The 16,264-nt window shown below is 39.5% G+C and overlaps 1 protein-coding gene across 1 annotated transcript; it reads right to left on the reverse strand.

The window, feature by feature from the left end:
- Positions 1-11,516: 11,516 nt before the first annotated feature.
- Positions 11,517-14,484, reverse strand: LOC132009622 (putative gustatory receptor clone PTE01). The gene is made up of 2 exons (XM_059387654.1): positions 14,438-14,484; positions 11,517-12,519 (listed from the first exon to the last, which is right to left on the reverse strand). The coding sequence occupies exons 1-2, from the start codon at positions 14,482-14,484 to the stop codon at positions 11,517-11,519; spliced, it is 1,050 nt and encodes a 349-aa protein (XP_059243637.1).
- Between the last annotated feature and the right edge of the window lie 1,780 nt (positions 14,485-16,264).

Below are 16,264 nucleotides of genomic sequence, written 5' to 3' on the forward strand. Positions count from 1 at the left end.
GGACTCTGAAAAACAATCTGAGGGTTTTGAAGGGGCGGGGGGTGGAAGGTCGGGGTACCAGGTGGTGGGTATTAAGGTGGGCATGTATTGCATGGAGCTCTGGGTATGGTGCAAAAATCATGAATACTGTTATGCTGAAAATAAAAAATAAATTTAAAAAAAAGATCTCGGGTGGCTCAGTGGGTTAAGCCGCTGCCTTCTGCTCGGGTCATGATCTCAGGGTCCTGGGATCGAGTCCCGCATCGGGCTCTCTGCTCAACAGGGAGCCTGCTTCCCTCTCTCTCTCTCTCTGCCTGCCTCTCCATCTACTTGTGATTCCTCTCTGTCAAATAAATAAATAAAATCTTTAAAAAAAAAAAAAGGATCTCATTATAAGAAAAAAATTTTGCAGCTACGTATGGTGATGGATGTTAATTGGATTTGTGATGATCATTGTGTAACATGTGTAAATTTTGAATCATTATGTTGTACACTGAAACTAATATAATTATATGTCAATTATATCTCAATTCAAAGAAAAAAACAAGGAAGCAAACAAGTCTGGATTCTTCCTCCTTTGGTGACATTGAGACATTAAACCTCATAAGCAATGTAGAAAGACCAATGTAGAAAGCCTGCAATGCTCTCTCTAGACAGGAAGGTCTTCATACAAGGAATAAAACTTTTTATACCCTCCAGTATGTGTGGCATTATCAGATTCAACATCCTGAATAGAAACCCATCGTATTTCTGCAGAGTGTTCTATTTGATGCAGTGAGTGGGTCATGAGACGATGACCATCACCACACAAGGTCTTTCTTCTCCTGCTCTGGCCTACTACTCACCGGTTCTCCTGCCTGCTGGCAAGCATGAAGTCTGCAATCTCGACTGGGCTGTGCTGTGATGAATTTCTTAAGCCCTTCCAATCTTTTCTTATAGATCTAAATTACCTAATTTGGAAATTTCAATAATTATTCGGCTGTTAGAGACAAGAAATGGGATTGGGTTTTTTTCTTAATGTGGCCCTGGGTCTTGTGTCTTGTCCTAAACCTATCCATATGTCTTTGAATGAAGCTGTAACGGACACTGGAGTCAGGGAAAGGCTTTTACCCTAACTGGTTGTGTGTTTCAACCAAGCATTGTCCTCCAAGGCTGTTCAGGGGAAACACTGTGCAAGATCTAGGTCCATTAGGTGGTTATTCATGAAACAATTTCATTGGAAGGGAAAGAGAGGGAATAGTGGAGTGAGAAAAAGAGGGAGGAAAGGATGAGGAGAAAAGCAGTCATTGTGTGTCTTGCTGAGGTCTGCATACCTAAAAATAAGCTGGAACCTTTCAATACCTCTGCTGCTCCTGTTGCCCCAGTTTTGCTGCAACAAAGATCCACATCCCCGGACTTATAGGGAGAAACATATGTAGTACCTCAGTATTACAGTAAATAGGTTAATTCAAACCCGATTTAAGCACAGGGTATATAAACCCCAAGAAACAATCACCATCATGGAGGACATCCCTCACCCTGTAGATCTGGCTTGAAGCTCTCTGGAGAAAGAAATTTACAAATATGAGCAAGATAGAGAGGACCCCCTTGAAATATATCCAGGGATAAAAAATAAAGAAATGGGGTGAAAAAATAATGAATACTGTTATGCTGAAAATAAATAAATTATTTTTTTAAAAAAATTAAGAGAAAGAGCGACACTTGCATATGGGTAAGGAAACAAAAAACTGAAACAGAGGTAGACAATTTAACCCAGATGAAAGTCTGAAATGTATTAAAATTTAAAGAACAAAAAATATAAAGTGCTTTTGCATCTCTTCAACATCGGTTCTGAATTAACTTTAATATCTACCGAAATGCACCAATTGACAAACCTCCATATCCTCAATCACTACTGGGCGTTGAATTACAGTAATAGGTAGGTATCCCACTAAACTTAAACAAGATGGCCTGTAGAATCTTGGGGAGGTTCTTGAACATAAGAACAGAGAACAAATATGTCCTCATCTTCACCACTGAAACTATTACCTTGCCCTCAAAGACCACACACAGTGGGCATGAATACTGACGTAATGAGTAATAAATTAAAATTGAATTAAGTCTTTGGTACTCTATACATAAAACCCACCCAGTTTTTCACCTCTTGTGTTTCTCCTTTACTTTTACACAGAATATTTCATTTCTGAAACTCCTGGTCATTAAATGTGTGGTGCTTTCCCCCCACACTAAGCAGTTGTCTACATTAGCTGAAAGTCCTACAATTTAACTCAATTCGGACACTACCTTCCAGGAGCAACAAATCCCACAGGATATCTCACAAGACTGCTCCCACCCCACTTCAGATGCCAATCACAAGTACTAGGTCCTTCGTGCTCTAGCTAACTTCTGTCCAATTTGGCTACAAAACTGAGGGTTCCTGTGGCCCCTTCTTCAGGGTTTGATGAATTTGATTTGTCAATCTGGAAGAGTGGCTGGAGGGAAACCACTGAATCCCATTCATCAGTCATACTGGACATCCTTGGAAGAAATGAAAGCTCAGATGGGAAAGCCCCCAGTGTATATAGAAGCCATATGGACTACACTGGGTTCCTGTGAACTAACAAAGGGTAATCAATATGGGGTGTGTGTGTGTGTGTGTGTGCGCGCGTGCGTGTGTGTATACATATATATGTATATGTATGCATGCATATATATGCAAAGCTGAAACTTTATTTATATATATATTTATATATAATCTATATATAAGTATGTAAAGTTTTAGCTCAGAATATATAATATATAATTTATATATATAAACAGATACATATTAGTTGCTTACACTGTGCCAACCACAGTGGAGGTACTGAGGAATCAGAAATGAATGAGGCTCAGTTATTTCCCTGCTGACATTCTGTCTGGAGTGACCTAGAAAGATAAAGGAAATGTAGGTTGCATGTTGGTTGCTTTGGGGGGATTTTTTTGTTTTAATATTTTATTTAAATAAATAAAATATTTTTTATTTAAAATAAAAAATTTTACTATACCAAATTTTACTACATTACCCCCCACATATTATAATTTCACTAATACACAAAATTGAGATATTTTACATTCTTTTCTGTACCTTTTCAAAATCTGGCACTTTCTACTGACAGAACATCTCAATTTGGACCTCCCACATTTCAGCGGCTCATTAGCTGCATGAAACTAAATTGTATGGAAAGACAGTGCCTGCACCCTGTGCCTTGTGAATAGAGTCTTGCTACTCAAATCCAAACCTCAAATCCAAATTGGTAATGAAGAAGTCAAACTCTCTCTCTTCGCAGATGACATGATTCTTTATATGGAAAACCCAAAAGAATCCACCCCCAAACTACTAGAACTCATACAACAATTCAGCAATGTGGCAGGATACAAAGTCAATGTACAGAAATCAGTGGCTTTATTATACACTAATAATGAAAATACAGAAAGGGAAATTAGAGAATCAATTCCATTTACTATAGCACCAAGAACCATAAGATACCTGGGAATAAACCTAACCAAAGAGGTAGAGGATCTGTACTCGAGGAACTAAAGAACACTCATGAAAGAAATTGAAGAAGACACAAAAAGATGGAAGACCATTCCATGCTCTTGGATTGGAAGAATAAACATTGTTAAAATGTCTATACTGCCTAGAGCAATCTATACTTTTAATGTCATTCCGATCAAAATTCCACTGGTATTCTTCAAAGAACTGGAGCAAATAATCCAAAAATTTGTATGGAATCAGAAGAGACCCCAAATCACTAGGAAATGTTGAAAAACAAAAATAAAGCTGGGGGCATCACGTTACCTGATTTCCAAATTACTGCAAAGCTGTGACCACCAAGACAGCATGGTACTGGCATAAAAACAGACACATACACCAGTGGAACAGAGTAGAGAGCCCAGATATGGACCCTCAACTCTCTGGGCAAATAATTTTTGATAAAACAGGAAAAAATTATAGTGGAAAAAAGACAGTCTCTTCAATAACTGGGCAGCTATAAGTAGAAGAATGAAACTCGACCATTCTCTTACACCATACAAAAAGATAAACTCAAAATGGATAAAAGACCTCAACGTGAGACAGGAATCCATCAGAATCCTAGAGGAGAACATAGGCAGTAATCTCTTTGATATCAGCCACAGCAACTTCTTTCAAGATATGTCTCCAAATGACAGATGCTGGCGAAGATGCAGAGAAAGGGGAACCCTCCTACCCTGTTGGTGGGAATGCAAGCTGGTGCAACCACTCTGGAAAACAACATGGAGGTTCCTCAAAATGTTGAAAATAGAACTGCCCTATGACCCAGCAATTGCACTACTGGGTATTTACCCTAAAGATACAAACATAGTGATCCAAAGGGGCACGTGCACCCGAAAGTTTATAGCAGCAATGTCCACAATAGCCAAACTATGGAAAGAACCTAGATGTCCATCAACAGATGAATGGATAAAGAAGATGTGGTATATATACACAATGGAATACTATGCAGCCATCAAAAGAAATGAAATCTTGCCATTTGCGACAACATGAATGGAACTAGAGCATATCATGCTTAGCAAAATAAGTCAAGCGGAGAAAGACAACTATCGTATGATCTCCCTGATATGAGGAAGTGGTGATGCAACATGTGGGCTTCAGTGGGTAGGAGAAGAATAAATGAAACAAGATGGGATTGGGAGGGAGACAAACCATAAGTGACTCTTAATCTCACAAAACAAACTGAGGGTTGCTGGGGGGAGGGGGGTTGGGAGAAGGGGGGTGGGGTTATGGACATTGGGGAGGGTATGTGCTTTGGTGAGTGCTGTGAAGTGTGTAAACCTGGCGATTCACAGACCTCTACCCCTGGGGATAAAAATATATGTTTATATAAAAAATTAAAATATTAAAAAAAAGATATGTCTCTGAAGGCAAAGGAAACAAAAGCAAAAATGAACTTTTGGGACTTCATCAAAATCAAAAGCTTCTGCACAGCAAAGGAAACAGTTAAAAAAACAAAGAGGCAACCCACAGAATGGGAGAAGATATTTTCAAATGACAGTACAGACAAAAGGTTGATATCTAGGATCTATAAAGAACTCCTCAAACTCAACACACACAAAAAACAGATAATCATATCAAAAAATGGGCAGAAAGCACTGGTGGTGAAAAAATAATGAATACTGTTTTTCTGAAAATAAATAAATTAATTTTTTTTAATGGGCAGAAGATATGGACAGACACTTCTCCAATAAAGACATACAAATGGCTATCAGACACATAAAAAAATGTTCATCATCACTAGCCATCAGGGAGATTCAAATTAAACCACATTGAGATATCACCTTACACCAGTTAGAATGGCCAAAATTAGCAAGACAGGAAACAACATGTGTTGGAGGGTATGTGGAGAAAGGGGAACCCTCTTCCACTGTTGGTGGGAATGCAAGTTGGTGCAGCCTCTTTGGAGAACAGTGTGGAGATTCCTCAAGAAATTAAAAATAGAACTTCCCTATGACCCTGCCATTGCACTACTGGGTATTTACCCCAAAGATACAGATGGAGTGAAAAGAAGGGCCATCTGTACCCCAATGTTTATAGCAGAAATGGCCACAGTCGCCAAACTGTGGAAAGAACCAAAATGCCCTTCAATGGACAAATGGATAAAGAAGATGTGGTCCATATATACTATGGAGTATCATGCCTCCATCAGAAAGGACGAATACCAAACTTTTGTAGCAACATGGATGGGACTGGAAGAGATTATGCTGAGTGAAATAAGTCAAGCAGAGAGAGTCAATTATCATATGGTTTCACTTATTTGTGGAGCATAACAAATAGCATGGAGGACATGGGGAGATAGAGAGGAGAAGGGAGTTGGGGGAAATTGGAAGGGGAGGTGAACCATGAGAGACTATGGACTCTGAAAAACAATCTGAGGGGTTTGAAGTGGTGGGGGGTGGGAGGTCAGGGTACCAGGTGGTGGGTATTGTAGAGGACATGGATTTCATGGAGCACTGGGTGTGGTACAATAGCAATGAATACTGTTATGCTGAAAATTTAAAAAAATAAATTTAAAAGAAAAGTTATGTTAATACTAAAAACAAAGAAAAAGAAAACACAAAATCTGAAAATATAAAACTCCTAGAAGATAACATAGGGGGAACTCCTTCACCTTGGTCTGGCAGCAATTTCCTGGATAGGACACTAAAAGCAAAAGCAAAATCAAAAATAAAGAAGTGAGACTACATCAAACTAAAAACCTTCTGTATAGCAAAAGAAACAACAGAATGAAGAAGCAACCACAGAATGTGAGAATGGGAGGACATATTTGGAAATAATATACCTGATAAGAACTTAATGTGCAAAATATATAAACAACACACTACTCAATGGCAAAAAAAAAAAAAAAAAATTTAAATGGGCAGAGGAGCTAAGTAAGCAGTATATATTCCAAAATGGACTAACAAATGACCAATAGATACCTGAAATGTGTTTGACATCATTCATCATCAGGGAAATGCAAAGCAAAATCACAATGAGATATCATTTCATACATTCATACTTGTTAAAACGACTATCTTCAAAGACACGTATAACAAATGTTGACAAGGATGTGGAGAAAAGGGAACCTTTGTGCACTGTTGTGGGAATGTACATCAGTATGAACATGATGGAAAACAGCATTAGCTGTCTCAAAATATTAAAAATAGAACTACAATATGATCCAGAAATCTTACTTATTGACATATATCCAAAGGAAATGAAAAGAGGATGTCCAAGAGTTATCTGTGCTCCCTTGTTCATTGCAGCATTATTCACATTATCCAAAATAACCTTTGTTCGTCAACAAAGGAATGAATGAAGATGTGACATATATACCTACACACACAATGGAATATTATTCAGCTATAAGAAAGAAACAAATTCTGCCATTTGCAACAGAGATGGATGTTAAGGGCATTGTGCTAAGTGAAATAAGTCAGAGAAAGACAAATATTGCATGATAGCTCTTATATGTGGAATCTGAAGCAGCCAAACTCATAGAAACAAAAAGTTTAAAAGTGGCTCCCTTGGCAGGGGAAGGGGTGTAGGGATATGTTGGTTAAAGGGTACAAACTTCCAGATATAAGATAGATAAGTTCTGGGGATCTAATGTACAGCATGATGATTATAGTTAACAATACTGTGTTATATATTTAAAAGTTGCTAAGAAAGTAGATCTTAGAGGCACCTGGGTGGTTCAGTGGGCTAAAGCCTCTGCCTTTGGCTCAGGTCATGATCCCAGGTTCCTGGGATCGAACCCCACATCAGGGTCTCTGCTCAGCAGGGAGCCTGCTTCCTCCCTCTCTCTCTCTGCCTGCCTCTCTGCCTACTTGTGACCTCTGTCTGTCAAATAAATAAATAAATATCTTAAAAAATGAAAGAAAGAAAGTAGATCCTTAATGTTCTCACCACAAAAATGAAATGGTAATTATGTGGCATAATGTAAGTGTTAGCTAACTCTATGGTAGTAATCACCTTGCAATATATTAGGGTACCAAATTGACACATTGTACATCTTAAGCTTACACAATTTTGCCTATCAAATATTCTCAATAAAGTTGAAATATAAATATATCAACCACAGGGTAGATGATGATGATGATGGGATCTATATTTATTTGGTTCTTACCATGTGCACATTGTCTTTTTGTAAAGATTTTATTTATTTATTTATTTATTTGACAGAGAGAGAGATCACAAGTAGGTAGAGAGGCAGGCAGAGAGAGAGGAGGAAACAGGCTTCCCTCTGAAGGGCTTGATCCAGGACCCTGAGATCATGACCTGAGCTGAAGGCAGAGGCTTTAAACCACTGAGCCACCCAGGTGCCCCTGCACATTGTCTTTTTAATCCTAGAATGCTTTCAGCTAAATATCATTTAAAATGAATGATTAGAGGCCAAAAAATTATTAAAAATATATCCCAGAGCATTCAGGTAATGAGTTAGAAGAGCTGATTTTGCAAATCAGATTTTGGCCCACAAAGCCTATATGTTCAAACCATACAATGGCCTGTTAATATATTGATTATGACAGTTTGCTCTTATTGATCTTCTACTATATGCTAAATCATGTTATGTTAAGCACATTTAATATATCTTCTCAACCAGCCTTTCATTTAAGTGTTCTTGTTGTCATAACTCTATAGATGAGAAATTTAAATAGAAAAATGTTATGTATCATATTCAAAGCCACACATCAAGTTACTTATAAATTACTGGGATGCTTATTTAAATTAACTTCCTTAATGTTATAATAGAATTTACCATTTGATGGGAAACTACCATCTGATTGAACCATGGCACGATTATTTACAATTACTGCATGGCCTTGGAAGATAAGCTCTATTACACCTAATTTGCTGCTGAGAATTCTGAGGCTCAGAAATGAACTTTGAGTTGCTAAAATTTTCAAATTTTTTAGCCCATATTTGGGCAGTGGAGTATTTTCCTATCTCGCATTTTTTTCTACTCTCTTTCCTATTCTTTTTTTTTTTTTTTCAGCATAACAGTATTCATTGTTTTTGCACCACACCCAGTGCTCCATGCAACACGGGCCCTCCCTAATACCCACCATCTGGTTCCCCCAACCTCCCACCTCCCGCCCCTTCAAGAACCTCAGGTTGTTTTTCAGAGCCCATAGTCTCTCATGGTTCACCTCCCCTTCCAATTTCCCTCAACTCCCTTCTCCTCTCCATCTTCCCCATGGCTTCCATGTTATTTGTTATGCTCCACAAATAAGTGAAACCATATGATAATTGACTCTCTCTGCTTGACTTATTTCACTCAGCATAGTCTCTTCCAGTCCCATCCATGTTGATACAAAAGTTGGGTATTCATCCTGATAGAGGCATAATACTCCATAGTGTATATGGACCACATCTTTCTTACCATTTGTCCATTGAAGGGCATCTTGGTTCTTTCCACAGTTTACAGATTACAACCAAAAATCTATATATGACATTTCTAAAGAAAGATGGATACTCTTATTGAAGAACCAAATGGAGGTCCCTGGGTGCCTCAGTCAGTTAAGCATCTGTCTTCAGTTCAGGTCATGGGATCAAGCCCCATGTCAGGATCCCTCCCTGAGTGAGGACCCTGCTTCTCCCTCACCCTCTGTCTAACCCCTTGCTTATGCTCTCTCTCTCACACAAATAAATAAATTAAATCGAAGAAGAAGGAGGAAGAGGAGGAAAAGAAGAGAAAGAGGAAGAGGAGGTGAAAGAAGGAAAGAAGGAGTTGGAGGAGGAGGAGAAAGAAGAAGAATAAGAACCAAATGGAGCCCAAAGATTGATTTACCAATGACAGAAGACAAGGAAGCATGGTAACAAAGTGAAGTTCTAAACAGGCCATTACTACAGAAAGAAAAGAATTCCTCTTTGTTAACAATATAAACCTTTGCTGCTGAGGAATTTTTAAATGAAGACAAAGCACTATTTATTTATGATGAAATTTGTGACTTAGTAATCCTCAGGTATCATTAGAGTCACCCATCTACAGGAAATATGTACTGAGATCTAGTACTTAGATCTCAGTTGTACACTCCTAACAAAGATATATCTTTAAAACCACCTTTATTTTATGAGCTTATTTTGTAATGTTCCAACTGCACACAACTCATAACATACCTTTCTCCTCATGTTATAATTTAACATTCAGGGCTCAGTCAAGAAAAAAGATATCAGGGGCACCTGGATGGCTCCATTGTTTAAATGCCTGACTCTTGTTTTCAGCTCAGGTCATGATCTCAAGATCATGGGATCGAGCCCCCATTTGGGTTCCATTCTCTCTCTCTTTTTTTTTAAAGATTTTATTTATGTATTTGACAGGCAGAAATCGCAAGTAGGCAGAGAGGCAGTCAGAGAGAGAGGAGGAAGCAGGCTTCCCACTGAGCAGGGAGCCTGATGCAGGGCTCGATCCCAGGACCCTGGGATCATGACCTGTGGGCTCCATTCTCAACATGGAGTCTGCTTAAGATTCTCTCCCTCTCCCTCTGCCCCTCCCCCCACTCCCGTTCTTTCTCTCTTTCTCTCTCAAATAAATAAATAGAAAAAAGAATTCAAGCTAATTATTTTAATAAAGAGAATTGAGTGTAGGTAGTTGGTTAAATAGCTTCTGTAGGACAAAGCAAAAAGTGAAACAATGTGGTGAAAAACAAGAAGCCAGTAAATACCAAGTGCCTAGGGGTTTAAAGGGAATAGTGAACTTTACTTAATTTTAGAGTAGAAAGACATTTGCTGGCCATTATTAAAAATATGTAACATCTCTTAAGTACAGAAAATGAACTGAGGGCTACTGGAGGGGAGGTGAGCAGGGGGATAGGTTAAATGGGTGGTGGGTATTAAGAAGGGTACTTATGATGAACATGGGGTGTGGTATGTAAGTGATGAATCACTAAATTCTACACATGAAACTAATATTACACTGTATGTTAACTAACTGGAATTTAAGTAAAAATTTGAAGAAAGGAAAAAATGTGTATATATATATATATATATATATATATATATATATATATATATATATATAAAACAAGAAAGCCAGAGGGAAAATAAAGCAGTGATTTCAAGAGACTCACCCTTAGTATTACAAGATAAGTATAGAAAGATGAGTTTGAAGTAGAGAGACTTAACCAACCAGCACACAAAAAAATTTTACAGTATTGGAGGTCAATTAGTTGAAGAAAACATTTGAAAAAGAAACCATTGCCTGGAACTACAATAATTTTTTCACAACTTACCCTTTTGAGCTTGATCTCTTTAGGAACTCACATCTAAACCATCTTGGGTGTTTTTTAAAAATCCTCATACCTACACACACACCTGTCCTACTAAGTCAGAATCTCTGGTGATAAGACTCAGTCATCATTATTTATAAGACTCCTCAGGAGAGTCTAACAAAATCCATGGTTGAGGACCAGTAAACAACATCCTTAGACTTTACCCACATAAACAGCTTTGAGAGATGCAAGATTGGTATGGAAAGTACACAGGAACCATGGAAAAGAACATAAAATTTAAGTATCTGAAGAGACTTGTAGGGGCACCTAGGTGGCTCAGTTGGTTGAGCATCTAGTTCTTGGTTTTGGCTCAGGTCATGATCTCAGGATCATGGGATAGAGCCCTGTGACAGGCTCCAAGTTCAGTGGGGAGTCCTCTTGATGTTCTCTCTCTCTCCCTCTACCTAAGCCCCTCCTCCCCCTCTCAAATGAACAAATAAATCTTTTAAAAGAGAGATAGAGAGTTCTACATTTCACCTGGATACCAGGTCATTGAGAAGAACCTCTCATGCATTTGTTATGATGTACAAGGCATCCCAGAATACTCCTGCAAACCAATTAAAAACAAATTTTAAAAAGTAATATTCATATATGAAACATGAAGAGGAATGGGAACTATAAGACTGAAAAAATAATGTGACCAAGAAAGCAGTATTTGCTGGTCTACATGTTTGGTTTTGCTGATTTTTTCAACCCACACTTCAAAAAGGATTGTGCACATACTGAGATTAGCCTGTTCTTCTGAGGAACCTCCATAGGGCACTCTTGATATCCCTGTTCCTCAGGCTGTAAATGAAGGGATTCAGCATGGGAGTGACTACAGTGTACACAACAGAGGCCACCATGTCCTTCCTGGGGGAAGGCAACAATGCTGATCCAAGGTACACTCCAATAGCAGTTCCATAAAATAAGCAAACAACTGACAGGTGAGAGCCACAGGTAGAGAAGGCTTTGTACTTCCCACCTATGGATGGGACTCTCAGAATGGAGGAAACAATTTTATAGTAAGAGAAAAAGATCCCTGAAATAGGGAGAAAACCAGAGATGGCACCAACAAAATACATGATTATGTTATTGGTGAAAGTGTCAGAACAGGCAAGGTTCAGGAGTTGAGAAGGGTCACAGAAAAAATTAGAAATTTTCATGTCCTTGAAGCAGGTAAGTTGTAACACAATCAAATTGTGCAACTGGGAGTCCAAAAGGCTAACAAAAAAAGACAACAAAACTAAAAAGCCACAGAGGCGGGGGTTCATTATGACTGAGTAGTGTAGAGGGTGACAGATGGCCACAAACCGGTCATATGCCATCGCAGTCAGAAGCATACCATCCATACATCCAAAAAGGATCAAAAAAGACATCTGAGTCAGGCAACCCATATAGGAGATGACTCTGCTCTGAGTTTGGATGTCCACGATCATCTTGGGGATTGTGGTAGAGGTGAAACCAATGTCAGCCAAGGACAGGTTGGATAGGAAGAAATACATGGGGGTGTGGAGGTGGGGGTCAGAGCTGACAGCCAGGATGATGAGCAGATTCCCCAGAACTGTGACCAGGTATATGGACAGGAACAGTCCAAAGAGAAGGGGCTGCAGTTCCAGATCATCTGAGAGTCCCGTGAGGAAGAATTCTGAGACATGTGTTAGATTTTGTGGTTCTATGTAGCTTGGACACCTTCTGAAAAAGAAAAGAGGGTTGGAAAAATGAAACAAATGGGCATCCAGTACTGTGTCCCTATTGTTTATTCAAACAATTCACAAATAAATTATTCACACTTGTGGTCATATACCCTAGTACTTTCAGGGGTATTTCTCAGTGTGACACGTATTTCTTAAAATTCATTTCCTCATTGTTTTCTTCATTGTTCACCTCTCTCCATACACATTTACCCTAGAGAAACTCTCCTGAAGGGTATCAGAGCACCAAGAACTGAGATTTTTAAAATTTTGATGCCTCCTCTGTGCCAAAGTATAGGCTCTGGGGATTGAGAAATAAATGAGACTCAGTTGTTTCCCTCCATATGCTAAAGATGTACTTGTATAAACAAAGGTGAAAAGTCCTGCTAAAGCTGTAGGGAAATCGCAATTTCTGGTCACCAGATATTGTCTAATGACATGAGAATTAATTTTATCATTCTTAGTAATAAAATACCTAAAATTTAGTTTGCCTTTGGGGGCACCTAAGTGGCTCAGTTGATTAAGTATCTGCCTTTGGCTCAGGTCATGATCTCAAGATCCAGCCCCGCCTGGATCTCTCTGCTCAGCAGGGAGTTTGCTTCTCCATCTCCCTCTGCCCCTCCCCCTGCTTGTGCTTCTCCTCTCTCTCTCTCTCTCTCTCTGTCTCAAATAAATAAAATCTTTAAAAATTTTATTATGCTCTACTTTATGCATTCATCACATATTTATTGCATGGAAGGCATCCATTTTAATCCTTATTAAGTTGAGGGGTGCCTGGGTGGCTCCATGAGTTAAAGCCTCTGTCTTCAGCTCAGGTCATGATCCCAGGGTCCTGGGATGGAGTCCAGAGCCCTGGCATTGAGCGCCGCATCAGGCTCTCTGCTCAGCTCAGGGAGCCTGCTTCCCCCTCTCTCCTGCCTGTCTGTCTGCCTACTTGTGATCTATGTCTGTCAAATAAATAAAATCTTTTTTCAAAAATCCTTATTCAGCTGAGCTGTATCAACTAGGAATCAACTTAGATGATAGCCCTAATTCTCAGAGATACCTGGGACTTGCCGCATAGCACACTAATAATAAGTGGAGCAGACAAGTTTCAAAATTAAATTGTCATACTCTGAGTCCCATGAACTTCCTTGTTTCCAGAATTTCTGAAAGTTTTAAGCAGAGGTACAGAAGTTTTAACTACAGGTACATTTGAGATACATTTTAAACCCTATTTGGTTTCCTGAGTAGAAATGGACATTTTGTGTCTCCCTTTGTGAATGAGAAGGCTGATTATAAGAATTGAGGAGAGGGGAGCCTGGGTGGCTCAGTCACTTAAGCATCTGCCTCCAGCTGAGGATGATCCTGAGTCCTGGGACAGAGCCTCACTTTGGGCTCACTATTCAGCGAGGATCCTGCTTCTCCCTCTCCCTCTGCTTCCCTGATCCTCCTCTTTCTCTTACTAGCTCTCTAACTCAAATAAATAAATAAAATATTTTAAAGAAAGGATGGAGGAGGAGGTGAACAGTTGAAGCGAAAATCCAGGAGCAGGGATGAGAGAGAGAGAGATCTCCCTAAATAATCATGTGTCAATGATCACTGCCTATGATTTCAGCCATTATTCCTATAGTTGATGCAGGAAGTACTATCTACTGCTCTCCAACAGTGGTCTGCCAGAAACCCCTAGAGGGAGTGACATAACCATTTTGGGTTGGCAGAGGAGAAGACTAGTCTGATGCCCAGATTCAAACATTCAACCCTTTCTAAGTCATGACCTGGCACACATTACATAAAATGCTACACTCTTTTCATTTTATGTAAAATAATAATAATGTGTGCACTTACAATTTGGGATAGATTATGCAGATGAAACCAAACAAGCTAAGTAAACACATACCTCAGAGCCTGACATTTAGGAAACCCTCAATAAAAGTACATTGTGTTGTAGATAATGGTCAATGTCATCTTCCTCCTTCCAGTTATCATAATCTTACTTCAGGATCATTTTGGAGTAGCTTAGGGAAAGGTTAAAGAGATCCATGTGTGGTTGTGATGGGGGAGATGCCAACCAGACCAGAAGCAGTGAGAGTGGAAGCATAACTCTTCATGAGAGTTCTCAGAACCTCACCAGAACCAAGAAAACAAATTTCACAGGGCTCTCATCTGGAAATTTGAAACCGATGCCCTCTCATCCGTCTACCTGGTATCATCATGTTTGTGTTGTTGAAGAGGAAAAAATGCTCCTGACAGTCCCTCTTCCAATCACTGTCCCCCTCAGAACTTACCGGGCTTGGATGCATCTCTGTTGGAACATGACCAAGGAGTACTTATCAACTGTCTGATGTGTGATAAAGGCGCAAAATCCCTCCTCAGGACTGGCAGGAAGTCTGAGACCTTCTGATGCAGATGCCCACAAAGGGAGGAGACACAGGTATGGAGCTACTGTATTAGAACCTTCAAACTAAAACCTGGAGGCAACTGCCAATTATTTACAATTGTATGATTTGGGAGACTCAATGCACAAAGCACATAATTAGCTAGTTGCTCCATGTTGTCCCAACTGCTGAGGTCTTGATAATGGGTGTGTGTGTGTGTGTGTGTGTGTGTGTGTGCATGAGCACGTGTTTTTAAGGATTTTATCTGTTTATTGAGAGAGAGAAAGAGAGAGAACAGTGGGAGGGGTGAGGGAGGGAGAGAGAATATCTAGCAAACTCCACACTGAGCATGGAGCCTGACATGGGGCTCCATCCCATGACCCTGAGATCACAACCTGAGCCAAAGCCAGGAATCAGAAACCCAATTGACTGAGCCACCTAGATGCCCCAGGACCTGCTAATGTTATTAGAAGAGGAAAGGGAAACAAGTGAATGTTTTGGGAAGGGTCTGAGTTCTTCCTCTCCTCAGGAAGAAATTCAGCCGTATTCCTTGCTTCTTCCTTCCAAGTTGCAGAATTGTAACATAAAATGCAGACTTTTTTTCTTTTTTCTTTTTTCTTTTTCTTTTTCTTTTTTTCAGGTGTTTTTTTAAAGATTGTATTTACTTTATTTGCCACGCAAAGGGAGAAATTACAAGTAGGCAGAGAGGCAGGCAGAGAGAGAGGAGGAAACAGGCTCTCCACTGAGCAGAGAGCCCAATCCAAGGACCCTGAGATCATGACCTGAGCTGAAGGCAGAGGCTTAACCCACTGAGCCACCCAGGTGCCCTTTTTTAGGTGTTTTGTAGAAAATTATTAAAAGATTTATATAAGCACTAATGCTATATACAATCATACAGTTTTAAAAATTATTACCTAGAGATTATGCTAAGTGAAATAAGAGGCAGAGAGAGTCAATTATCATATGGTTTCACTTATTTGTGGAGCATAACAAATAGCATGGAGGACATGGGGAGTTAGAGAGGAGAAGGGAGTTGGGGGAAATTGGAAGGGGAGGTGAATCATGAGAGACTGTGGACTCTGAAAAACAATCTGAGGGTTTTTCAGGGGTGGGGGGTGGGAGGTTTGGGTACCAGGTGGTGGGTATTATAGAGAGCACAGATTGCATGGATCACTGGGTGAGGTACAAAAATAATGAATACTGTTATGCTGAAAATAAATAAAAAATAAATTTAAAAAATAGTTAGCAAGAATTGTTACAGAACCATAAATCTATGACATCATTGGGAAGCAAGGCCTAATTGTCCATATTTTTTAATGAAAGTCTCATTCTCAAACCTTTCATTTAAAAAGTTTGATAAGGGGGGACGCCTGGGTGGCTCAGTTGGTTAAGCAGCTGCCTTCGGCTCAGGTCATGATCCCAGCGTCCTGGGATCGAGTCCCACAT

This window comes from Mustela nigripes, chromosome 2, assembly GCF_022355385.1.
Source record: "Mustela nigripes isolate SB6536 chromosome 2, MUSNIG.SB6536, whole genome shotgun sequence".
Lineage (NCBI taxonomy): Eukaryota > Metazoa > Chordata > Mammalia > Carnivora > Mustelidae > Mustela > Mustela nigripes.